The sequence below is a fragment of the Ambystoma mexicanum genome, chromosome 11 (genome assembly GCF_040938575.1).
Source record: "Ambystoma mexicanum isolate Mex_15411 chromosome 11, UKY_AmexF1_1, whole genome shotgun sequence".
NCBI lineage: Eukaryota > Metazoa > Chordata > Amphibia > Caudata > Ambystomatidae > Ambystoma > Ambystoma mexicanum.
In genome coordinates, this window is record NC_090934.1 from 903,956,488 (window position 1) to 903,983,927 (window position 27,440).

General features: G+C 44.2%; 1 protein-coding gene across 11 annotated transcripts in view; it reads left to right on the forward strand.

Moving 5' to 3' along the window:
- BRSK2 (BR serine/threonine kinase 2) overlaps positions 1 to 27,440 on the forward strand; it is a 1,020,916-nt gene that overhangs the window by 789,186 nt on the left and 204,290 nt on the right. For all 11 annotated transcript variants that reach the window (XM_069623972.1, XM_069623974.1, XM_069623973.1 and 8 more), the window contains 3 exons: positions 2,617 to 2,733; positions 11,450 to 11,483; positions 25,723 to 25,791. In XM_069623972.1, the coding sequence (XP_069480073.1) occupies positions 2,617 to 2,733; positions 11,450 to 11,483; positions 25,723 to 25,791 (220 nt within the window). The remainder of the gene's footprint in view (positions 1 to 2,616; positions 2,734 to 11,449; positions 11,484 to 25,722; positions 25,792 to 27,440) is intronic.

Below are 27,440 nucleotides of genomic sequence, written 5' to 3' on the forward strand. Positions count from 1 at the left end.
CTCCAGGCTTTTGTGGAGTCGGTGTTTCTGTCGTAGAATATAGTTTCCTGCAGAGGGTCCTTTCCCGGTTCCTCCCATCCAGAGAAGCACAACCTGTGCTTGCACTTGGGCCTACAAATCCAGGAGTCGGCTGCTCGACAACCGGCAGGCATGCGAGCCTGGCACGCACACACATTCCCTAGTGTCCGGCTCCCCCTGCTGCTCACATATTGGTACATCCAGACACTGTTTATTTAAAGAACATGTCATACACATTCTGTCCAACCAAGGAAACGAAACCTTCTTTTATTATTCATTAAGTACTACATTATCATTGAAACAGTTTCCATGCGCTGACATAAATAAATACACAAACAATGTAACATCAAAAACAGATTGACCCATGCACGTTAAAATAAACACTAATGTCCAGTCACCATCAGCAAGAAATTAGGGCAAACCATAACGTACATAGCAGAAAATGAAGGACCAACACCGTAAAGATTTTAAAAATAAATAAATAAATAAACTGCGTCCCCACTCTGAGATTGTGGCAGTGTGTTCCATAGTGTACCTGCAAAGGTTAACTTCCAGATGGTACTTTATGTGGTCTGCTAACCACTGGGATAGGTTCTGCATTAGGTCATTACGATCTCCTTAGATCCTGGGGGAAACCCAAAGTGTTAGGTGGCTAGGCCCTGAATCTTCTAACAAACTAAACTGAACTAGAATTCGGTCAGCGATTTAACAGAGATCAGGCACAATTTGCTCCCAGTTCACTGATCTGATCAAATTTCTTTAGGTGGAAATAACACTAACAGCTCTTATATGTACTATTAGTAGCCGGCAAGGCAGGTGTAGCAGCCTCCTGGCCAATGGTAAAGACCCCGCTCCATGCCTCCTCAAAGCATCTTCAACTGCCGGGGTTTAGGTATGTGCGTGTGCTCTCCTCCGCATCCCCTGCCCCTCACACCACCACACATCCACCCCACTTACATTGCACTTCCACGCCCCTCAGAGGCACCAGGAACACTACATGTAGTTCCCTTCTCCCCGATCCATGGCGGCCATCTTGAGTTGTAGTTTTTATCTCGAGCTGAGAAACGCAAACACGTCGTTTCTCAACTCAAGATAAAACAATATTAGTACCCCAGTACAATGTGCCGGGGTACTAATAGCAATAAACATGAATGTGATTGCTTCGCTCGCGCCTGCAACTGGCACCCTGGGGCATTATCAGACCATTATAAGACCAGTAATGCCCCCCCACCCTGCTTGGGGGTTATTGCTTTACATCAGATTTATAATAGTCATTATGACTTTGGTGGGAAGTCTGTGGTAAAGCGCCTGAATTACTGCCAAACTCAATTACCGTTAGACTCTTGGTTCTGTGGATTTACCACAGGTTTGCAAATAGGTGGTAGGGTGGTTCAATTCACCATTTTAGGAGTCCTTAGGACTCCATGGTGATTTTAGCGAAATTACCACCAGCGGTAATTCTACCAGTTTCCATAAAGCAATAAGATTGGTGTTGCTGCGCGATGGGGCTGGCTCAAAACAATCCCAGACGGGTGTGCTTTTGGTGCGGGGGAGGTAGTGTGTGGGAATAGGCATAGGGATTTACATGGACATGGGCAGGCAATGTTTGGGGGGAAAACCTAACCACACCCACAAGCTGTGCGCCCCTCCTTACATCTTCTCTTCCTCCTATCTGTACTACAATTCAATAGGTTTGGTTTATAGGTAAAACTAAAGACTACGATGAACAATACCCAGCTGGAGCAAAGGACCTAGAATGGGAATATGTTTTAACTCTATTCCTACCCAAATGCATTTTTAGTTTTGTTATTAGGTGGCACTAAATTGCTGCCTAAAAGCAGAAACTATTGGATTAGAACACATCCAGGGAGAAAGGACAGATGCTTTTTGTTATTAAGCCACCAATTGAATGACCATGGCCATGCTAATACCTATGGCCATTCACATTCATTTCCTGCCCCTCACTGGCCATAATGCACCCTCCTGGGATCTCTTTGAGCTAACATTATCAAGCCTTACCATCAAGCTTTCTGCTGGCAAACCAGGCTTTTGAAAGTTAAAATGTTTTAACAGGTCTGCTTTCAGCCCCTCTATTGAGAGCGCTATACGTATCATTCACTGAAGTCCTGTTGAAAACAAGTTTTGTCAAAGCTAACAATTTTGGATTGTGTGCTAGTATTCAGCATAGGCAAGGCACTGCTATTATATACCCAGGTACGTGCACCATTTTGCACCTGCTATAATCAATGGCCTGTTAATTCCCCTATGGCAGTGCCTGCCTTCGCATAGTATTAAGACACTGTGACATCACCGAAGAGTACTGGTTCAAGGAAACATTTTGGACATTTTTAATAATGGTTTTTAAAATAGTGAGAAATGCATAGTTTAACATAACCTTTTGTTCAAAAACTCTGGCGCCATGTCACTGTCAAAAGTTCTGCTACTTATAATGGCTACTAGAGGTCTTCTTTGCCAGTAGATTGCTTCACAATGTTTAATTCTCTCTCTCTCTCTCTCTCTCTCTCTCTCTCCCTCTCTCTCTCTCTCTCTCTCTCTCCCCCCCCCTCCCGCCCCCTGTCTCCCTCTCTCTCTGAACAGCCACAGGGATCTAAAGCCAGAAAACCTTTTGCTGGACGAGAAGAACAACATCCGGATAGCGGACTTTGGCATGGCATCCCTGCAAGTGGGGGACAGCTTGTTAGAAACCAGCTGTGGGTGAGTATAAGAGTGTACTCCACCAGGCTCATTGGCCATGTACAGCTACTCTCTACCACCCTCCCGATTCCAGGTCTCTGAAACTTCATAGTTCAATTTCTACTCATGAACGCTGAGCCACCACTCTGTGTCCTGTTAAGTCTGCCCGACCACTCTTTACCGCAGGGTTGTCCAACTCCAGGCCTCGAGGGCCGGATCCATGTTGCATTTTCAGGATATCCCTCATAAATATTCATGAACTAAATTTGCATACAATGATTCTAAATGTATGCTCGGAGGCCTACGGGCATGTGGCGCTTTATAAAAATTAAAATAAATAAAATGCATATTTTGTCTCATGAATATTAATGAGGGATATCCTGAAAACCTGCCGGGTTTCTGGCCCTCGAGGCCTGGAGTTTGACACCCCTGCTTTACTGCTATGAATCTGGAAGCCCCACTCTTGGCTCCTGGGGATATTGTTCCCCACTGTGCATCTTGTATCAGGGGCTGTCCGCCCTAGGGAACCTGTATCCTAGCTCATTGGCCCCCTGTGCGCCCAACGTCCACCACATCTGATTCTTGTTTCCAACTCTTTGCCTCCCTGTGAGCCCTCTCCAGCTAGCCCCATCCCTTGATTCTGGTACCTCCACTCCTGTCCCATGTGCACCCTGTTCCTTCACTCCCTGCCTCCTAGGAGTCGTATATTCAACACTGTGCCCCCTCTGAATCGGGTTGCCCCCCTCGCTGTCCCCAAGAGTCCTGTATTCCCACTCTCTATCGCCTTGTGCTACAACCTCCAATACCCCCCCCCCCATTCAGAAAACGCTCCACTTTCTCTCCTTAAAATGACTGGCCACTCTCTCTCTTCTTCATTCAGTATGAATCCGTTATCATCTACTGCCCCTCTTTACGAGACGCACATCCCCTCTTTCCTCCAAGACACGTATATCCAGCATGAAAGTCTGAGATAAGCACAAAAAGACTTGGAGCTGAAACATGGATTAAAGAGAGCAAAAGAAAAAGAGAGAGGTTGCACAAACAAGTAAATGCGAGAGGCAGATACATATGCAATTGTAGCCAGAATGGTGGTTGGGTCAAGGAAGGAGAGAGGTGGGGACCTGCTTGTCGATAGGCAGCCGATGGCTAGTTCATACGCATTTGTGGCAGATGGATGCACACAGAACAGATGGAGGGTGATGCAGAAAGAGGGTGAAATGTGAGGAAGTGTACAGCTACACATGCGGAGGGACCAAAGCAAATGGTAGGTGCACAAGCAGAGCACATGTATTTACACTGCAGTACACTGCTGCTGCGACAATTGCTCGTCAATCAGCATGGGTGTGTGAGCACTGTAATATGCCCCAGGATCTAGTTAACTGATTGCTACCTTAGATATACTCACTCAAAGCCAAAAGAAGTGGTTATTTAGGGGAGCCATGATGGGGAAAAAAATCATCCTTAGGAATTGGAAATCCAACATTTCTTTAAAAAAAAGAGGACTGGTTGAATGAAATGCTTGATCTGGCGGATGTGGAAAAATGTATATATAGGAAACAGGGCAAGAATGGGTTGTTTAGAAAAAAAATTTGGGGCACATTTCTGACATTGTATTGATTCTGACAATTTCATATTATATGATGTGTACCTGGCATCTGTAAGGGGGTGAGGGGGTATTTATGTGTTTGCAATTATGTATATAGTTTTTGCTACGAATTTCTTTGTTATTTCATGTTTTGTTATTATAAGTAAAATGAAAATAAAACATGAAAAAAAAGAAAAAAAAACTGATTACGGATGGGAAATGCACTCAGGACTGACCGCCAAAGACAGTACATGAAGTACTTCACTGTGGGTCCCGAGAGTCACCAAATTTCCAGATTCTCAGATTAACAGGATTTGTGCATCTGGCGTGACTACTAACAAAAGACAAAGATGTTGGCTAGCACGCTTTTTATTATTTATGGGCACTGGGAATACCTCTGGGCAGCATTCCTTTCCTTCATGTGGTATAATTCCATGCCAGTACAGAAGCGAAGACCCATTTTCCAGCCACTCCTGATCCCAACACAGTCACGACTAGACTGACAGGTCGCTTTGCTTCTGCATGGGCCCACAAACGCTGCCACATCTTTGGGCCATTTTAGGTATTATCAGTGATCAACTGATTTGGACCTTAGACGCAATATAACTTCAAACCAACTTCCGGACCTACCTGTGGAACGCCTTAACTCTTCCAAGGACACTGTCGTTTCCTATGGGCTGCTTGCCATTCCATCGTGATTGGTGGAGGGCCAAGTCTGATTTGCATATGCTTCCTTTGCTTCTTTAACCACAGGCGAACTAAAAGTGATGGAATGGAATGTTGTCTGCTGGATGTCCAAGTGGTTTTACCTGAATCCGCATTTTCAATGAGTCCATTTTGGGGTTCATACTAAAAGGAGGTAATAAGAAATTCAGCGAGCACTAAATGCTTCAGAAAAGAGAGAAAAATGTGTTATGGCACCAGAGTCGGAGATAATATTCCATGGTGTTTCTCCGACCGCACAAAGTTAAACGTGCCGTTCCTCAGTGGTCCTATTCAGGGCCTGTCGTCTTTAACTTGCACATGATTTGGAGGGAATAGGGCCATAGCTTTTTGATGGCATTTGTAAGCAACACAAGTTCGATTTAAAAACAGTATTTTTGTCCTGCAAATGGTTGGCCACAATGATTCAGGGTCCTGGTGCTTTACTGTAGACCTTGTTCCTGCATGACGGCAAGGCTTGGGCACGCTGTACTGGGCCCAAGTGTGTAAGAGGGGCAGGTGGTGAGACCCGGACCTCGCTCACCAGCGCTACGCTACCCAGTGAGTCTCGCGTGAGAGAGAAAGAAACTCGAAAGCGTGCTGGTGGCTGGAGCGCGAATGGGAGGAAAAATCACGGTTTGCAAAGCAGCATGAAGCGGAAAGCAAGAAGGACAGTTTTGAGTAGAAGTAAAGTAAGAAAGAGGTATAAAGTGCGCTAGTGGCACAGAAGGAAGAAAATATATATTTGCGGCGCAGAAGTAAAAGTGAGGTCCAGAGAAAGAGAAAAGGGTGTGAGCAACCCGAAAAGAAGGAAATAAGTAAAGGGGTGCACGGAAGGGTGATAGAAGTGTGCAAGAGGCACGATATGAAAAGGCACTGCAAGTGTGCAAGACAGAAGGAGGGGAGCGTGCAAGAGGCACAACAGAGAGAAGGAATAAAGGACAGTGCAAGTGTGCACGACAGAAGGAGGGGAGCGTGCAAGAGGCACAACAGAGAGAAGGAATAAAGGACAGTGCAAGTGTGCACGACAGAAGGAGGGGAGCGTGCAAGAGGCACAACAGAGAGAGGAATAAAGGAGAGTGCAAGTGTGCACGACAGAAGGAGGGGAGCGTGCAAGAGGCACAACAGAGAGAGGAATAAAGGAGAGTGCAAGTGTGCACGACAGAAGGAGGGGAGCGTGCAAGAGGCACAACAGAGAGAGGAATAAAGGAGAGTGCAAGTGTGCACGACAAAGGGAAAGAGAACCATCCCTTTAGAGGTAGGGCCAGTCAGGCATTACACCAACCCAGGAACTTTAGTAAATAAAGGTTTTAAAAATGAACACCCTTGAGTCTGTCTCTCTCTCTTGATAACATGCCTGGCTCACAGTATCCATCCACTCCCATTACATTACAAACATTTGCTTTTGTTCCTCCACTCCTTCCTGTGCTCTTTCAGAGCACGTATTCATTTGCACCATGTCTGACGCTAAAATACAGTCTCGACAGGAGGACCATGACTCTGCTGACACCGAGACTGCTTGACAGCGGGAGTCTGGCAGAGACACAGAGAGGTAGAGTGGACCAAACTATATTGTAAAGCAAGCCTAGAAAGAAGGACATTAATTACAAACAGGCTATGAGGAATCTAGCTTTTCTGAGGACCATAACCCTTTTTGCGTTAGAACTAGTGAGCCTTGGTGCATCCTGACCATGTCTTGAGGGGCTGCCATCTCGGGGGGCCGAGTAACACTGACCATTGCTTTCTGATATACTTGTCACATGTATCCTTTCGTACAAGTAGTAAATAGTTGACTTATTCTTTGCTAATTCTTGTAGCTTATGCTACCCCCATTCTGCAAACTGTAGCTAATATGGCTGTCCCTGACCCCTAAACCTGAATAAAGAATGTTTGAGTGGAAGGTGAGGGGGATATTTTATACTTTGATCGACACATAAAGGGATCAAAGTTTATGCTGAGGTTGCGATTAGACGACCGATGTGGGGGGAATAGGGAGAAACGAAGAGCAGAATTGTGGTTTGCGAGGATGTAAAGTTCAAGGAATGAGTACGAGTCTGTTGCTGGATGCACCAAACACTGGGAAATGGTGGAATGAATTTGGCCAGAAAAGGAAGAGAAGGCAACAAACTTGCGTTTTCTGCAGGATAAGACCAGGAGAGAGCATGGAAAGAGATGGTAGAAGAACCGACTATAGAGTATGAAAAGAAAAATACCCTCAAAACAAAGACCGCTGAGGTTTCTCGTGGAGAAATGGGAACTTATAGGGAATCTTTACCAGCCCAGGGAGCAGAATAGGTTCCGTTGTCTTGATAGACGGTGAACCATAAGACGGCGACGTCTGATGACCCTACAGATGGAAGAGGAAGAGAATAGAGTGGGTGCAGGAAGTTTGCAGTGATATGAAGTCATATTTAATATAGTGATTGTAAGAAGAGCAGTCTCAATGGCGTGTGGGAAAGATATTAGATATGTGGAGGCGCACTCAATGTCGTAGAACTTCTTAAGATGATTTTTGTTTAAATACTCTAATAATTGTGTTGAATCTATAGCCAAATGTGTTTTGCCCTATGCTGTGCCTCAATTTGTACAACGAGCTTTTCGTTGCACCACTCATTCTTTCTCGTGTGCCGTGGGAAAGCCGGGCTGAGTTGGGGAACATGAGGTCCGTGGATGGAGAAAGCTGTGTAGAAGCCTCAAGTTCAAGAAGCTTTGAGAGAAAGTGCACAAAAGAGATGGGGTGGGAAATGGCAGCAAGCTAGGAAGAGAGGATTATCAAAAGACACCCGAGAGAGCTCAGAAACACCCCATACTAGAGCCATGGGTTATGAAGCCAAGCCACGCGAGTGAAGATGAGACGCTGGATTCACGGAACGAGAAAGGATTGGATGGGGGCTGCTGTATGGTTGGCCCAGTAAAACAAGTAAACACTTGTGATGAAATATGCCAGCACTAGGGACATAAATCAAATGGCCTGAGGTGTTCTCAATGTACATTCTGCCTCCACCAGGAGCTGAAGAGAACATTGCCTTTTTTTTCCAGAAGAATAGACTGCGGCATTTGTACATGGTATCTGCAGGTCCCTTGGACAGCATTCGGCCTGAAAATCTTCCAAAGTTCAGGGGAATGCGGAGCCTTTCTATCCCGTGCCCTTGGTTAGTGTGACCAGGGTTCTTGCCAGGGCCTGGAAAGGAAATCCTGGGATAGCGCCAAGCTTTCATTCCTAGCAGCTGCCTATCTTGACAAGTCGCAGAAGTGCCGCTGGAATCCCAGGTTTCGAGGCGCACTGCACAAGCTGAAGGAATAGAAGAAGCTTAAGTACTTCGCCCTTAAATTACCAGAATGTGAGCATATTCGCTGAAAAGTATCAAAGGATTCTCACATGATTCCTCCAGAATTTTGTGTTCATTTGTGAGATAATTCCCGGAAATCTAGCACCGGGTAGAATTGCGGTTTTCCCCTATCACAAAATAAATTCCAGAGATATAGTGCTTCAGCCAGTATCGGAGACACTGCTACTGATATGCAAAAAGCTGCATCTACATTGTCTTGGCACTTAATTACCCCACATTCTGCGGCCTCTTGGTATGAATTCCGCAAGCTCCATGTTCAGAGTTCTAGATTTCCATGCATCATCAGGGCTGACTTCATCCCTGTAAAAAGCCCAAAGGCGTAAGATGCAGCTGGGGCCTGCTCCCTGCAGTGCCAAAGGTTGCAACTTCTGTTTGTGTCACCTACACCCCACTATCCCTGCGACGTCGGTTCCTCCCACTAACACGAGTCAGAGCTGACGCTGCAGGGTGCTTTTCTTTTCTTTTTACTTTCTTGCCCCCCCGCTTACCGCAATGGTAAGCGGGGGACACCCCTCCAAACCCGACTCCTGTTACTGCACCCAAGGAGAGCGGCAGAGACCCCCACAATCAACCCCTGCTCTGCTTGGGCGCAGTGATGGGAGATTTGCGCCCCCAAAGTCACAGTGACTGCGGCCCGCACAAATGAAGGCGACATTTTGGTATGTTTCTGTTCTGAGAATAGGTGAGCAAGAAATTAATGGGACTGAGAAGATGCACGACCGTAGCATAATGAGATGCAAGCATCCTCCGAAATGTGTCCTCCTGCAAAGAGCTTGCAGATGACACACTGTATATAGTAAGACATGCACAGCATGTGGTGTGCTGGGCAATCACAGCAAATCGTCCTCTGTTGCCAGCAGCTGGAGAAGGGTCACCCCTAACATGTTTGGCACTGGCATGTTCCACCTTGAAGGTTTCCAGCGGAAAACAGATACTTCACTTTTTCTCTCCGAGGACTAAACTAGGGACAATCCCATGTTTGAATAAATGCACTATGAGTGCCCGGTTTGAAGAAATAATTGAAAGAACTTTCAATACAGGTCTAGAGATTGATTTGTGGAGCATTGTATGGTTTCTTGCAGCCTCCACAGATGTTTCTGTACAGATATCTCGGGCTTACAATGTCTTGTTGCCTAGATTCTGTGGATCAAGCATAGATCCCAAGGCTGCAACTGCAGTTGAAGAAACCTGTACCTAACAGGCCATTCAAAAGCAAGCAGAGACCTTCTACTCTTGATTTTCAATCATTTCATACCATGTCAACCTCAAATGATCTATTCTGGTCCCAGACACTGATGTCCAGAAAAGGCTATGGAACCAAATCGAGTCTTTTGATCAGTCGCCACTCCTCAGAAAGGAGTAGTCATTCTTCAACCTTTTTTGCGAGTCCTTGGCCTAGTTCATGAGGTCCCAATTCCTTCTCACCCAGAAGCGCAGATTCCCTCTTTCCCATGCTTGGACGTGTATGAGCTCTGTCACTCAATCTCCCTGTTTTTTGTCACTACGGCAAATCTGCGGATTTGGGCAAGTTGTGTGTCTTTTTGGAGAAAGCATGAATAAAGGGTGTAGTGTCATGTTGTAGGGTTGTCCCTACACTAGCTCCCCGAGTAGAAAGAGCGTGGGCCTTCCTGCACTATGAAGGTCCTTTTAGTGTAATCCGGCCATCTACAAGGCTACTGTAAACTCTTGCTTGGTACTCTATGCAAGCCCCTTATGGTAACCATGCACGATAGCCTCAACTGAGTCTAAGGCAAAAAGACAGACTACCTAAGATTCAGTGGAGATTCAAGCCAAGAAATTGACCTTGTTGCCATGTAAGCTTAAAGGGAGGTCGTGGCCAGATTTTGGCCTCTGGCCAGTAAATTTAAGTCCTCGTTGGATGACCTTTCCAACTCCTAGTCAAAGGTTTCCTTCTATATATATATATATAAAAAAAACACTTCTGTATCAATTGAAGTGTTAAGTGAGTGCCTTGCTGACCCATGCTGTGGATACTATTTTTGTAGAATTGTTTCAACACCCACTGGCTGACTTTTTTCACCAGAAATGTTGATATCATATTAACATTCACCACTGTCTGAAACCCCAATTGCAGACTGACCAAATCCCTCCCCTGAAAATAAATGCTTCTTCAGGGTCTTGTTGCACAGAGTCCTCTTCTGGGAGGCAGGCATTTTAAAGACCAATGACATGCCAGTCTTGTACCATAATTGACCAATTTGAGTACACATTAATTTTGCCCCACTTTTGTTATTGTTTCTCGAGGGTTGCTAAAGATATTTTTTCCTGCTTGGACTTTTTTTAATGATTATTTGGCCTATTGTTTAATAATTATGAGTGGTCATATTTTGCCTGGACATTCTTTCATTGACAATCAGTGACTGTTGAGTTACTAACTCTGCGTCTAGCCACCGCACGAGTCCCGCCTGCAGAGTGAATGCATTGTGGTGAGCAAGTGGACGAGGATTCCTTAGGGTGGGTCTATTGGTTCCTGGCTTTGTCTTGGAACTAGTTGTATCCAGGCCTTGGAAAACCTTGGATAAAGCATGTTAAGCCTCTGCTCCTCTATCCTCATTAGAAATGAACACGAAAAACGGGCAGTCACAGAGCACAAGTGCTACAGAAAAGACAGGCAGAAAAAAGTGCAGGGGGGCAAATAGTAATACAGTGTACCCAGACAGAGGGACAACAAAACTAGAAACATACAAAGGTGCTGATAAGACAGACACACGGATGCAGTGCACACCCACAGCCTTGCATATCTGACTGGCATGCACCTGATGGGAAGCAGAACGCAGATATCCATACACAGCAGACAAAGTTACAGAGCAGACATACCCTGAGACACAGAGTGGCCCGGCATGCACAGAGATAAAGACCACATACTGAGTACACAGGAAACAGGCAAAGAAATTCGACAGGCAGGCACCCGGGTACAGAGTTCACAGGCAGGCACCGAGACACAGAATAAACAGGCAAAGATATAAAAGGCGCGCACAAGCAGATAGAGAGATGGCGACCCCCAACAGAAATACATAGTAGCTGACCCGGCACAGTCTTCTATCAAGATGAACTAATACTGTTGATTTTTGCCTTGCAGGTCACCGCACTACGCCTGTCCGGAAGTAATACGGGTGAGTTCTCTCTACAATATTCCAAACCTCTCACCACGGAAAGAACCACATATCAATTTATTGAGATCACCACTCGGATACATTGCGGGGGAGGGGTGTGTGCCTGTGACTTTGACAAAGATAAGCATAACAGCTTTCTGTATGTGGGCCTTTGGGGTTTCACTTTGCGTGCTGCCTCTGGGCCTTTGGGGTTTCACTTCCTGTGCTGGCTGTGGCCCTTTGGGGTTTCACTTCCCGTGCTGGCTGCCTTTCTTCATTCTTCTGTGCAGTGAACATAATCGTGTCCCTTGATCATCTGCACGCCATCTCTTTCCCTGGCATTGCTTTATTTAGATTGTTCAACATTATCAAGGCACAAACTTAGGCTGTGTGCACGCACATATCCACAAAGGAAGTCACGTCACATAATGCACCTATAGGAAGCCCACAACCTAGCAAGGACGATGCCAACATGTCCCGAAGCATCAGGAACAAAACTGAGAATTTCTTCAGAATTCTTAGAATTTCCTATAACGTATTGATTGTGTGATCAGATGAGTCAACTGGAGATGCACAAGTGCACAATTTCCAGATGTGTGTGCATGAACAAACTTATATACAATGGTTCCACGTTTGCTTTTGAAAACCTCAAGCTACTCCACGTCAATGCAATTGTATGGGTGATCTAAGGTGGGCGAGTTTCCCAGCTGAAGGAAAGCCCCCTACCTGGACCTAGTAATGTGCCCACATATTTGCTTCTGTTGACGCTCCTTCAGACTTGCATACGCTGACACCCCTGTCCCGGCATATTGATGCTCAGGGACTGATAGAAGACGCCATTACCTCAGGCACCTGCTCCGTCTTCTGGCTGCCAGGCCAGAAAACCTGACTCCTCAAATTCCAGCCTGTGAACAGAGCGGCCATGAAGCCGGCATCTGCCTGGAGGAAGCAGCTAAACCAGGCAAATGGCATGCAATGTAAGGGAGGCCGGTCACCTCTCAGAAAGTACCCCGAGTGAGGCAGCCAGGCGGCCACGAATGGGAGCAATTCCAAAAAGGTTCCCAGGTTTGACTAAGAAGGGTTTCCACCTGCCTTGACAGCAGCGATAGCTTAGCCACCTACACCTGCCCTCTCCCCAGATCTCCTCTTAAGTGTGTGGCAGTTTGCAAAGAGGTAAGAATCAGGGCAGAGCTGCAATATCCACCAACTGAGCTGGCGTGAAGCTCCACCTTTAAATGAAACCGCTCTGAGTGAATACGGCTATCACTGTGTACAATATCACGCTAAATCGTGCATTATGAGCTAAGCCCATGCACTGACAGAGAGGTGCCCATGCATGCACACTCGAGCACATGCTTGCTTGTAGAGACACCCACTTTCACCATAATACAAACGCCTCAAAGTACAGGCACACCACACAGCGAGCGGGCATGCAACATACCTTGTCTTCCTTACAGTGTCCTCAGCAGGGATCAAATGAACACAAAGAGGTTTAAAGAAAGTTTTGGCGCTGTGACATAGGTTGAAAAAAAAGGGCGGTATGTCCTAAAATAAGCACGTGTCACGGTCGTATGTTAAAATAATACATATCACATGTGCTGCAAAGATATGGGTGCAGCCTATAGTACATTTCAGTTTTTTATGTGCCGTTCTCTTCCCAACTACAGCAATGCCATCCTGCCCTTCACCCTAGCGTAAAAAAAGGCATTGTTTACTTTCTAGATTACTGAACAGTGCCACACCACCACTCACGATCGCTCCTTTGTATTTATTTATTCAAGATTTCAAATTTTCTTTTAACGATGTGTAGGTTCTTAATAACTTTATTTTAATGTTTTATTCATTTGATTTGTGTACTTGGTCACTTTTAAAAACATCATATATATGCATATATGTACAGCAATACAATAATGTAGTTTATAGCACAATTTAGGAAAACATGTATTTAAAGAATTAAACTCATAAAGTCAATACATTTACTTTAAATGTTAATTTAAACAATGCATTTTACTTAATGACATAATGAATAGAGATCTTGTAAAATGCTACTCTCAAAGTGCAGCACATCCCTAGTCTTCAAGGGTCTCTTACTCGCTTCGTTCAGTGTTATATGATTTCTAACACTTATCTAAAATAAGGTGAATATCTCGTAATAATATCTAATATCATCACTTTGTCTGTTTTGCTAAACTGAGATGAATTTATATATTCAGGAAAACAAGTATTAGCTTTTTTATCCCCTTTCGTTCAATCATGTTTATATATGTTTATAGCCTGATTGCTCACAGAATATTAGTGCGAAGACATCACAATGGATGTCATGTAGACTTTTTTTTTCATTGTCCTTTTTACTATATATTTTGTTTACATTGGAATTGGTAAAGTTACTTCCTTCAATAAATAGAAACCTGCTATCTTTCAATCAAGTTAATTAGAATGATTCTGAATATGTTCAAACATAGTAACCAACCGGCCTTCATCATAGTAATAACTCAAACATCAATTATCTTGCCCATTTATATTTTAAAGACTCATTATATGAGAATCCAGTATTTTAAATACTATAATTTCCTTAGTTCATATTAGCAAAACAATCTGCTATCTCAAAGACAAAATAGTGATGGAAACATAATTTATAATATGCTAGAAATATACACACTATGAAGTGATTTAACTACACATTAGCCTCTCCCCCAAATTCCTATCACATAAAACACATTAAGATGTATAATATTAAATTTCCCAGATACTTATCCAGACAATACCATTAGTATTAAAAAGTATTATACATATTAGTACATTGTTTTCTAATTCAATAATGTCAATAGTTATCTAGACTGTTCAATGATATCTCATCATTGTTATTATACATACTGATAAGATGTCCATGGCTCTTATATTTTCAACTAAGATTTTAACGTACCTATTGTCCATACTTCAAGTGATATACAATAACAGATATTTATTCGCATGGAGAAATTACTGTATTTTTTTTGCATTTATTTCTCCAATTTTGGGGAGATTTGTAAGAAATATAGGCGTGAGGGGTAAGGGGAATAGTAAAGGTGGAAGGTATAAGGGGGCAGGGGATCTCCCCCCACATTTTAACCAGACGAAAATACTGTCATTTCCGTAAGCAACATTTTTATGTATATCTGATATTATAGCTCTGTATATTTAAAAATATCCTTTAGTAGAAATATAAACTTCCAATAATCAAGTATCCACTTCTTAATGGAAACAATGTATGTAACAATTATAACTTTAAATAAAGCAAGATAAGTCAAATATTCCGAATTGGTGCCTGCATGGGAAAGGCAGAAAGTTGATATATATAATGCTGGCAAGAGCCTGTGCCATCCCTTCTTATTGTTGGCTTCACTTTCTGTCTGGAACTTCACTGCCAGTGGCCATCCTGGATTGGTGACCACTTCCAGTGGCCATCTTGGATTGGTGGCATCACTTTCTGTGGCCATCTTGGATTGTGACATCACTTCCTGTGGCCATCTTGGATCAACCCCATCTCCTGCTGAATGCCCAAGAGGCTTCTCTGGTAACACCAAACAGTAAGACAGTGCCTCATCCCAGCAACACCACAGACAATATCAGAGAGACCAAGCACTGATGGACTAGGTGATCAGGTTTCAAGAGCCTGTCTCATCCCTTATGAACTCCCTAGGGGCATCCCAGTTAAGGGTGGAACAGTGAAGGGCGAAGACCAGCTGTTGACCAGCCTCTCTGCCTCTCCGCCTATGAACTTTTGCTTTTGCCTTGATACCTGTTGCACCTCTGAGTACCCCAAGCTTCCTAATTATTCTATTGTCTCTCCACATTGTGCTACTCACCTATAATGCATTCACTCCTGCTCTTCCTACTCACCTCCCCCTATGCTTTCTCCAATCACGCTACAACCTATACTTATTATAAAACTCGCACCTCCAAACACCCCCTACCGCATCTCTCGTTCACCTCCTTCCAACAAAGCCGACAAGCTAACCATACCTCCTCTAACACCTATCCACCTCGCCTCTCCGATTCATCTTCTCTTCTCTTCCTTACACCATCAACTGAACATTGCACTCTGGAATGCTCAGTCTGTATGCAACAAAACCGCCTTTATCACTGAGTACTTTCATGACAGCTCTACTCTCCTAGACCTTCTGGTTATCACTTAAATCCAGATTCCTCCATCTAACACTGACACTCTGGCGGACATTCACAACTCTAAACTATCCTTCATTCACTCTCCTCGACTGACTGGTAGAGGTGGAGGCAATGCACACCTACTCACTTCCCTCTTCAATGCCTCACAAATCGTCAATGCCACGTCCACTCCTAACTCCTTTGAATTCACCATCTCTACTATTCCTCTACCTAACTCGGTTCACATCATCTCCATCTATCGCCCTCCTATTCCCAATGGATCATTCTTTGAGGATCTTGGGTAACTTCTCGGTTCTCTTTTCACTAAACATCATGTCATTCTCTTAGGTGACTTTAACCTTCCCTCTCCAACCACTTTTCCAAAATCTGAACTATAGTCTTTTCTTAGTGACCACACTCTCCAATCTATCCCTTACCTACCTACCCACACAGGGGGTAACTCTTTGGATTTCTTATTCACCTCCACCTCTCTCTCGGCCACTAATAAGTTTGTCACACCATTCATATCTGATCACTCAATTGTATATACCACCAGCTCCTTTCCACCCTCTGACCTTTCCTTACCACTTGCTTCACCTATTACTAAAACGAAATTTAAACCTTCTGCCATTTTCCCCTTTCTCTCTGACCAACAGTTCTCACTCTCCTCCTTCACACCTAATGCCTCTTCCACCAACACAGCTTTCTCAGACGTCCACTCCCTACCATATGACTCATTCTCCTTTCCCTACCTATTGCTTACTTTCACCCCTAAGTCTCAGCATTATCAACCATGGCCCACCCCACCCCATTCATACGCTCTCTCGGCACAGACATGCATTGCTTGCTTTGCAAATGGAGGTATACCCAATCACATGAAGACCTGCAACTTTACCTCTCTGCCCTGAACTCTCTCAAGCCCACTCTTGATAGAGCGAAAAGGGAATTCTACCTTAACCTCATTAACTTTAACTAAAACCATCCTTGCCAGCTATAGGACACCCTAAACCCACTCCTCCTAAGTCTATGACTATCAATTCCACTCTCATAGCTAATGACCTAGCTCAATACTTTGCTGCAAAAATGTCCACAATTCGAGACTCTCTCTTGACCTTCCTCACACTCCATCCTCCTACATTTTACACTATGCCTGCTCTACAATCATCAATTGCCTCTATCTCCCAGTGTAGTCACACTCATTCTGACAAAGTCCTATCTCTATTGATGAAGGCTAACCCCTCTTGTGCCCCATCAGACCCTCTTGATCCTCCACTTGTCAATTCTATAGCCCTTATATGGTCCTCTCACCTTGCTGAGCTCTTCAACCTGTCCTTCGACTCCACTTGCTTTCCCTCTGTTTTCATAACAGCCACGATCCCCCTGCTCCTAATCAAGCAAGGGGCTGACCCAAACCTACCAGTTAACTTTCACCATGTCGCTCTCCATTCGCACTACTCTAAAGTGCTAGAAAGGGTTATGTTCAACTGTCTTACCAATTTCTTAGACATCTACGACCGTCGAGACCCCCTACAAGCAGGTTTCGACTCCTGTCACTCCACGGAAACTGCTCTCACTAAGGTGTCCAACTTCATTGCCTCTGCAAATTATTCCAACCTATCCTTTACCCTAATTCTCCTTGACCTCTCTGCTGCCTTTGACACTGTTGATCACTCTGATCTCCTTGATACTCTTTCGTCTTGGGATTCACATTCAAACCCTTGCTTGGAATGAATCCTACCTTGCACCTCACCAATTCTCTGTCTCCTGGAACAACACCACCTATCAAATCACTCCTCTAACTGTTGGTGTTCCACAAGGCTCTGTCTTGGGTCTGGTCCTCTTTACACTCTACACGTCTGCTCTTGGGGTAGTCATATCCACCTTTGGGTTCTTGTACCAACTCTTTGCTGATGACCCCCAAATCCCCTCTTTTTTGCTGAACTCTCCTCTTATCTCTCTATCAACATTTCCAATGGTCTCTCTACCATTAAATATTGGATAGCTTTGTACTTTTTGATTTTAAAATCTACCAAAACAGAAGTGCTCTTTTTTCCCTACCAAAAGCTCTCTCTCATCTCTTCCTCTGCCTTCCCAACTGACACTCTCCCCTACTATTCTTCAGCTAGAAACCTCAGCATCATCTATGACCCTTCTCACACTGTCTCTACTTTCGTCTCCTAAACTTGAACAGCAGCTCGCCTCAACATCCTAAATATTAGGAAAATCAGGCACCTCCTTCCTTTCAACACCAGCAAGCATCTTTTAACCACTCTTGTCTTCTCTAAACTAGGCTACTGTGATAGCATCTTCTTTGGTATTCCCAACTATGCTTTCTGTCCTCTCTTGATCATTCACTTATCTACCAGGACTCTCATTGAACTCCCTCACTTTACACCTACTTCCTCATACGGTCACCAGGCTGGATGGCTGATGATGCAAAACAGGGCCAGATTTAAATTTCTTCTCCTGGTTCACAAATCTATCCATGGTAAGGTACCACTGTATCTACCCTCCTCTATCGAACACCACAAGCCTTCTTGTAATATCTGCTCTGCTTCCCCGATTACACTTGTGGCGCCTCACCCTACCTGTACTTCCTCTTGCATCCGCTCTTTCTTTCTTCTTGCTCCACTTACATGGAGCAAACAATTTGATCACAATTCTTTTGTGATCAAACAATTCTCTTTCCTCGGGCATCTGAGGAACAGTCCATGTGGATTTGTTCAAAAGAAAACTAAAAGCCTGCCTCCTCACCTCCGAGTTACCCTCTTAACTTACCTCTCATCTGCATGCTAGCTAACACTTTCCCCTCACCTCTAACCTGCCTCTGTCCCTCACTTCCTCTGCCTCCACCCTAGCACTTCACTCTCCATCATCACATCCCCAATCACAGCTGTCTGTACCGCCTAACTACTGCACTTATGTTGGTTATCCTTTATCTATCTATTGAATATAGAATTGGGGATAACCTCGCCTGATTAATGCGCTTGAAAGCTAATATTTATTGTCCATCTGTGCTGCACAAAACTCAAGGGTATGGAATGCTTCCCCTGCATTCCATATAAGAAAACTAAATGTGAAAGGTTCAAGTTTCTAGTGCACTCACACTCCTGTTGGTGTGGTTGTGTGCAATTCACAAACAATCACAAGTACATGACTATCAAACATTGTATGTGTTAACATCAATTTAATTATTGATTTGTAGGTGAATCTAATGAGCCACGAGTAATTCAGAGCTATTATCCACTTATCTATTGTCCCTGTTGACTGTTTCATTTACTCCCCTCCACAATCCAGTCAGAATGTCCCTCAAACTCACCCCTTTGTCAGAAGCTCACTGCTACCTGTCAAATCTGATTTCTTTTCTGTTGTAAGTTCTTTTGTGATCAAACAAGCATTGTTCCTCCTGTATATATTTATAAATAAATAAAATACAATACATAAATCATTTAAACTTCAGGATATCAATTGATTCCAGTTCTTTGCGCTTCTAGGTCTTAACTTTTTTTAGTGTAAAAAATTGGATTTGAGAAATTGTGTTCCATAAAGTCTATTTCAACAGGAGATTTCATGGGGTGCATTCTAACAGGATTTGTGCTCTGTCCTATGCATCTTAATTTTCCTTACTGTAACTTCCACAAACAGCCTCAGGAGCTTCCTAGATTAGCCAATAAGCAAGCACCAACTTGTGCTAATAAAGGAGATTCAAGTAGGAAATCTCGTCATTCTATTGAAGTAACATTAGAGGAGCTAAGGTCTCTGTAGTCTCTGTCCGTCAACCACTGACCCCAATCCTCGCCATAGATAAGCATAGCACCATGCAAGCCACTCTGAGTTTCTTTTCCTCAGATTACCACGGGGCCAATAATAACCTGTTCAGGCGGGAAGGCTTGAAAGTTCAAATTAAAGGATAGCTTAGAGAGAACGTGCTCGCCTTGGAAGCAAGATGACACGGAGCAATACAGGTTTGATCCCGGGTCCGCGCTTAGAAACCGCTGGGTATTAAGCACATTATAAATAACCTATCAGATCATATATCATATCACATCACATCAAGCCCAATAAGCTTAAACAACCCAATATGCACAGAATAGAGAAGAGCTCATATATTTTATTTGTCCATGTATTTTAAATTCGAAGGTAAAGTACAAATAAAAATCCATTCATTCACAATACCTATTATAATGAGCCCACAAACTAACCAGCATGTCTGTGCCTCTTATCTGTGGAACCCAAGAACTTACAAACCCTTGGATGCTGCCTGCCATAGGCCAGGGCCCTTTGTTTGTGGGACCTGTGGAGAACAGGCCAGGACCTGTCACTTATGGAGCCAGAAAACGAGACAGACTAAACATAAGGTGTGAGGATGCTTGCTAAATAAAGTTCTAATCGTGGTGAGGGTGGTCGAAAGCAAGCTGTTGGAATTAAGGTTCCAGGAGTCCGTCCCTTGTGTTAAGATGTGTCACCAATGCGTTCCTAGAACATGATGGGAAAGGCGAGGGGACACCTCTCCTCCATGTATGCCCATAGAGACTCCTGGCTTGCTTTGTTCCCTTACTGGGTCCTGAACCTTATGCTACTTGATGGACCACCAGCTTCTTCTGCACCCCCTCATCTGCATGCTGTTACTACCCCCTCCCTTGCATGCTCCTTAACCTTCCTTCCCTCCTCCAAGTCCCACCCCTCATGTTTGTCACCATCATTCACACCGTCACTCCCAACCCCATCATTAACACCGGTGCCACGACTTTTTTTCTGATCAACCCCCCCAGAAGCATCTATTGCAGAAGGAAGCAGATTGGCCATGCTTTCCCATCATACCAAATGAGACACATGCCACCCTCATTTAGATTCGAGATAGGAGGACAGCCATTCTGTGCACTCAAGATACCTGATAAACAGCAGAGCAGCTCCAGTTTCCGATGCTGTGATTTTCTTCAAATAAAAACATGCCAAAAGGTTTCCCTAATAAAACCTTTACCTTCTAAAATAATATCAAAGGTGCCTCCTTAAACACACTGGCATACCAATCCGAACTAGAGTCACAAAACAATATGATTTCCCAAGTATGAAGAAAATGGGCTCCCCACAAAAGTAACAATAGTGTACACAACCTACAATCCACCAATCGTCTCTAGCCTCCCTCCAAAAACACTGTAGCTCCTCTTGGTAGTTTGGCTCAGTCCTTCCTCGACTTCCTGCAGCCAAAGTCAACCCACAAAGGAAACAGCAAGTCCTCATGTAGATGTCCAAACTCGGGTTCCAGCTGAGAACATCTGTGGATCCTACATGAACATCACATTGTCATCCAAATCATCGAGCAAGCTCCGATCCCCCAATGGAAGCACCCATGTCCAGCGGTTGTGCCCACTGGGATTCAAAGATGGGGTTTCAGGAGATTCACCCAGGCTTAGTTAAGTGTATCATAGAATCACTGACATGTGAGAAGAACACCCCAAAGAAAGCTGCACATATGTATTAAGGCACTACACAACGGTACTTTGGGATCTTGAAGCAGAGGCAACAGCATGGAGTGTATGTAAAACATTCTAATAGTTAATGACAGAAAAGACTCTATCACCTCTGAAAAGGACAAGAATAGTGTATTTAGTCACCCCCTCGTCCACTTGGCCAACATCTGGGCATTTGCGACCTGCTGTGGCGTTAGTCATTGACGGGAGAGCTCTGGGCATCTACAAGGAGACCAGAAGATGTGGTGTACCAGGCAGTGGGAGATTTGAGAACTGTGAAACTATCCATATATTCTATACAGAGAGAGAATGGCCACGAGTCAACGCAGAAGATGGACGCAAGAGCCCTTTAAGCCAGATCTTATGAAAAGAGATCGGAGGGCCAGAGCACCTCACAAGTCTGGTATAGACTATGGAAAAAGACTCTGCCCAAAAAGAACACTAGCATGAACCACGGCTAGGGAGAAGCCACCCTGGACATTTAAATGTCCTTGAACATTCGTTCCCCATAACATTTGGGTGATCCTTACAATTTAGTTGCACATTAAATCATCCCTGTTTATTATTTGGTCTCACATTGTACCAGTTCCATTATAAACTTGCAGTGAAACTGAACATACTGGTCATGTCTGGTCATCCAATCCATGTAACCTACCTGACTCGGCCTACACACAGGTCTTCCAAAGCACCTCTTTCCTGAAAGGAAAACACATCTGTTATTCTAGACTTTCTGTTTCAAACTCAGTTCTGCTGTTTGTTTTGAAGCCATGTAATGCTTTATAAGCTTGTCCTCCACATCAATGTTTCTGATACTCATTACAAATACTTGCCTTTCCCTTTCCCAGACTTCCTTTGCTGGGTTCCATGTAATAATGTTGCCACAAAAATCTCGACATGCAAAAATATCGCCGAAAAAAGGCCGTTTTTTGTGGCGACATTATTGCATGGAACATACGGGGGACACCCCTGCAACCCCCAAACTTTTCCCGGCGATATTATTTACGGCGACCATATATATGGGGATAATATTACCTGATACCCTTTGCTGTACATTTCTATTTTTATTGCTTATTTAGCTATGTGTGAAGACATGGCATTGCTCTTAAACATCACCCCACTTATTAAAACCGAAGGTCAGGGGAAAGCCTGACCAGAACTCCAGCTAGGAATCTTTAATCCCAGCAATCAGAGACTATAGTGACTGATAATAGAGAGAGGGTACTGCGAAGGTACACGTTGCCCTGCTCAGATATGACAGCCTATATGTTGATGGCAGAGCTGTCACTGGAGAGGTGCAATGCTGGTCCTCACTATTGCTACCCTGAAGGCCAGGATGGAATTCCTTCTTCCTCCAGACTCTTGGAGGCTCACACCCAACAAGCATGTAATATCCGAGACAAAATAATGGACACACCCCTCTAGGGAATGAGACCAAGAGAATAATTGCAAGTAAAACAAATTTATATAAGATAAATGCGGGCAAACAACTCTGCTGTCTGAGAGCGACAGATTCACGGGAAGCACATTAAACAGGCACCAATCATCATGAAATGACATCACATATAGGTAACAAACTAACAGAATTGATTGGCTGTGAGCATATACTAATCACAGCTCCATATGGGATGCCTGGGTCCCATTGGTTGCTGTCTTTTCTTCAGTCACAGTGCACGTGGTCAGCTGGGCTCATCGTTGAGGTGAAGGTCAGACCAGAGAGGTGCTACAAATTCTATCTAACTATGCTAAACAACAGGAACTGATTGCATGAGAGTAATGGCGAACACAAAAATCATTGCATGAATGGGGGTACTTTCAGGTCAGTGACAGATATATTAGCATTCCGACCCCTGCTCGTTTGAGTCTAATCCTGAGACAATCTAGGGTGGGTCAGAAACCAGCCAAGAATATATAATTTGGGCAAAAGGCCTTTAGTGATTTTGTGTTCTGATGAGATTCATATCCTTTGTAGTGGTAGACAGTGGACAGACTTTATTTTGACGTGCACCCTTTTAACTCTTTCCATATTCTTAGCATGTACTAGTGCAGGGTTCCTAGGAATATAATGAAGCTATTGAGTTTAAACCAGAATGATCTGTCCATCTCCTCCAAACTCTAGTAATGGTATTCAGGTAGGAAAACAATGCTCTCAGCATATGTATTTCACTTGTCATTAACTGTTTGCTGGGTGGTGGTCTTCAGTAGCTGGAGGTCTCAGATTCTCTCAGCTTCTAGTGTGTCATTTCTGGTGCTTTCATCTGTCTTGCAGGTCCACACAGGAAGTAGTGAAGTGAGGCTTCTATGTTACCGGCCTTCCATATCCAGGATTTTGAGCACCAGACTTGGTTTTTCTTTGGTAGAAGGAAGTCCATTGTCTGTAGTCGCTAGGGGATAGGTATGTCAGCTGGAGGTCCCTCAATGTTTGGAGCTTCCAGCAGGCTGCCAACAAATCTTTGGTCCAGCATCTTATTCCATTTCCAAAGACACAACAACAATGGGGTCAGGGGAACCAAGACACAATGACAAAACTGCATTTATTAGATGGCAATGCAATCCATGCGGGATGCCAAATTGAAAGGCCATAGGCTTCCTCACAGACAAACTGCTGTTCTGAATTTATGGCAGAATCCAGACACCATTTACAAAGGGGACTTAAGGGGTTATGACCACGGCTAATATCGAGGAAGGCAAAGGTCTGCAGAGTGTCATGGGCCGAATGATCAACAGTCAGCTCAATGCCAATTGTCCAGTTCCAATTGGTTTTAATCACAGTAACTCAAAAGCTAAGGGATGAAAGGTGACCCTGAAAGTGAGAGGGTAATCAAGCAAATCAAACTTCATTTCAGGACCATAGACCTCAGTCCATGAGATGCGGGCATTTGCAGGAGCCATATGTTGACCACAAATTTCTCTATACACGATGGTTAGCTTTGACAGAATTGGGCAGCTGCTGAAATGCGTTCACCAGCTTACCGGTGGGCTTACTGACAGTTTCATAAGGCCAGCAAAGAGGAACCTGTGTGAGGGGAGGAGATAGGACATAGAATGTTGGGGCCTGAAGTCCCTTCTTGAACATAGGGGTTTCAATTTGGTTCCCTGATACCTTGCCAGAATGGGAGAGTATCCGTTTTAGCCTAGCCCCCCTGAGGATCTTCTCAGTTCTCCTTTATTTTATAGTGAAATCAATCCCTCCTTACTACTCTACTATTCATTTTCCCATTAGGATCCATATGAGTTCTAAGGGAGGGGCTTTCAAAAGAGTGATATATTTGTCCTGCTTTAAGGCTAGTGATTGGCTGTGGGGCCATGGGAATCTTATGCATACCTCCTCTAGGCCGCACATCACAGAGTGGGTTGTGCTACACAGCTAGCAGGGCCCTGTCCTCCCATTACCCAGCCTATTACATGTGACCTGGTGACAACAGCCATGAACATATTGGGGACAATAGCTAGCAGCAAATTTCTGCAATCTATTTTACATAGGGCTGCTAATAAGGCACACCCCTGACATACAACAGAAAAATGCACCCTAGAATTAAATAAAGATTGCCATCGACAAAGTGGTGTTCCCACAATCAGATTTGCAATGGTACTCTGATAGAGGAACCAGGACCAATGGTGAGCTCTGTGACCCGGAGGAACTTGGCCTCCATCAAGGCACATACACTAATCAGAGAGCTGAGGAGTCCTTGGAACAGAGAGCCATGCGGGAAAGTGAGAAATATAGGGAGATTTCTACAAAGAGGCTGTTAATGACATTTGGCCTCACACACCCCGCAGAGAGGTAAACAAACTAGGATGATTCTTATTTTTAGGGGGCGGGGAGTGAAAAGGGCACTGCCTACTCCTCATTGGTGGATTGCTTCGGTAGCCTATACCCTTCCAACATATACATAGAGATGCCATGCTGACATCAGGCTGGTTTGGCCTAGCTTTACAGCCACAGCCCACAGGAATCCAGACTCCTGTTGAGAGACTCCTAGGAAGGAACTTCCAGGAAGGCCAGAGCGTCTGGCCTCAGCATAACCAGCACCTGACATGTTGCTCGGGTGGCTCACCTGAAAATCACAGAGCACTTCCAAAATTTACCAGCTCTGATAGACCTCACCAAGCCATTGAAAGACATATTTATTTGGGTTTTTTACCGGTGCATGTGACACAGTCTGGAGTATTGCTTAACTTTCCAAGACCTTGTATCTTCTCCAACAAGTGATGGAATGTCTCGTCTTCTATTCCATACATTGTTTATCTGTTATTTGATGGTACAACTAATAGTTTTTCATTGGAACGAGGAAGGGGGGGGGGTTCTTATTTGAAAATAACAATTTGAGGCCGGGCATGTAGTGTAATATATCCCATTAGGACACTTTATCACTTCTTCCATTGTTTTTTAAGACTCACACCACTTTGTTTTATTTATTTCATTAATTACTTTCCCTAAGACTACACATAAATATATCCTGTCATGAAGCCGAGTGGACTCCACAAAAGACACAGCATCAGAACTGTAGTCATAAAGTGTTTTATCGGGGATATTTGCAAAGTTGGTCAAGCAACTCACTTACCGTCTCCCACGTCCACCAGTGTCTCTAGGAATAATGTTGTCTGCGCACTGTGCATCTCACCACTCATTTCTGAATATCACACAGGGAGAGAAGTACGATGGCAGGAAAGCGGATGTATGGAGTTGTGGCGTCATCTTATTTGCGCTGTTAGTGGTAAGTTCTTATTTGATTACTTGACAATGTATATATTTATAAGCTCTTCAATTTAAATGAATGCAGCTCTGGATTAGGCGAGGAGTAAGTATATAGGGGTCATTACAGGTTTGTCAGTGCGGGAAAAGTGTGCCGGTAATACCAGCAATTCCCTCCATGGAGTCCTATAGAACTCCATGGAATGGGGACTTACCGCCCTTTCCGCCACCTGTAATTTCCCAGTAATTCCGGGATATCAGATGGTGGAAATGGTAATACCATTAGCCGGTATTCTGGTGGATTTCCTGAGGAATACCGGCAAACTCCTAATCACCCCCTATGTCTATAATACTCTTCTCAGTCCTCCCTCTATCAAATGTGGGATGATGACTACTCTACCCCTCTCATCCCAGAACTCCATCTGTCACACACTGACAGAAATGTGTGCTTACACAGGACAGTCTTCTGTGGACACTAAAGGATTATCTACACCTCTCTTGCCCAAAGCACCATCTGTCCCACACCAACTGGCACATACTCGCTATGCCCTCACCCCAGAATTCTCTGCTTTCTATTTTCAACACTCTGCTATAGCTCTCATATCTATCCTGGTTCTCTAAAAACTAGACTATTGCTTGAGTCTTGCCCTCTACTCCTTCACTCCAGAAAGCTAGATACACCTTCTACAACACGCCTCGGTCCTCTGTCACCATCTTGCACTGACACTAAACTGGTTAGATGTCTATGCAAAATCACTCCCTCTTCAAGTTCCCCTTTCTCATTTTTTAATCTCAAAATGGCCTTCCTCCCAATTATTTTGATGTCTGCATCTCCGTCTTGGAACCTGCAGTTCTCATAGCTCACGTACCTATCTGTCCAGTGTCTCTTCCCACTTCAGCTCCTTCTCACTACGTGCACCCCTTGACTGAAATGCTCTCCCCCGAGTCATCAAAGCCATTCCATCATGGGAATTGTACAATGCAAGGCAAAATCGCCATCTGCTAGTGAGTCGAGGTCCGTCTCCAAACCTCATGCCACCACTCCCTGTCTGATGGCCCTTAGCCTGCTCCAACTAGTCTTCCTGCCCGTACCAGACAAGAATAAATATCTGTAGTTTGTGCCATTAAATACTGTCCTCTGGCCCCACATGTCTATCTTATTCATGTTCGGTGCCCTACTCACTGTCTGCAGTTTATCTTCCAGACTAGGAAAGGCTTTCACCATCCTACTCATAGTGTGCTAACCAGTTCACCCATTGAAACGCAACATCTCTGTGACCCTCAGCAATGGCCATCCCACTTTTTCATTAGAAATGCCTGTTTCATCTCACTCACAAATGATATCAATGCTCTTACCCGATTGAACTTTCTCTATCCAACTCTCTAAGGAGGGATAGCCAAGCATGTCACAGTAAAAGTCTGGTTACGCCCAGTAACCCAAGAGATCTCTCCATTGGGCACACACGAGGTGTCTGATGTGACCTCACTCTTAGGTTTTTCTCTTTCATTGTCAATGAACTTGGTGTGTGGGTACCTTTACTCATAATATTCTTTCTTGTATTATCTTCCCTCTCTCCATATCACTGCATTTACTCCATTTCTCCTGTTGACTCCCTCCCACATTAATTTCCTCCATCCTTCCCATAATGCCTCTCCTCTTCCTCTGCCTCT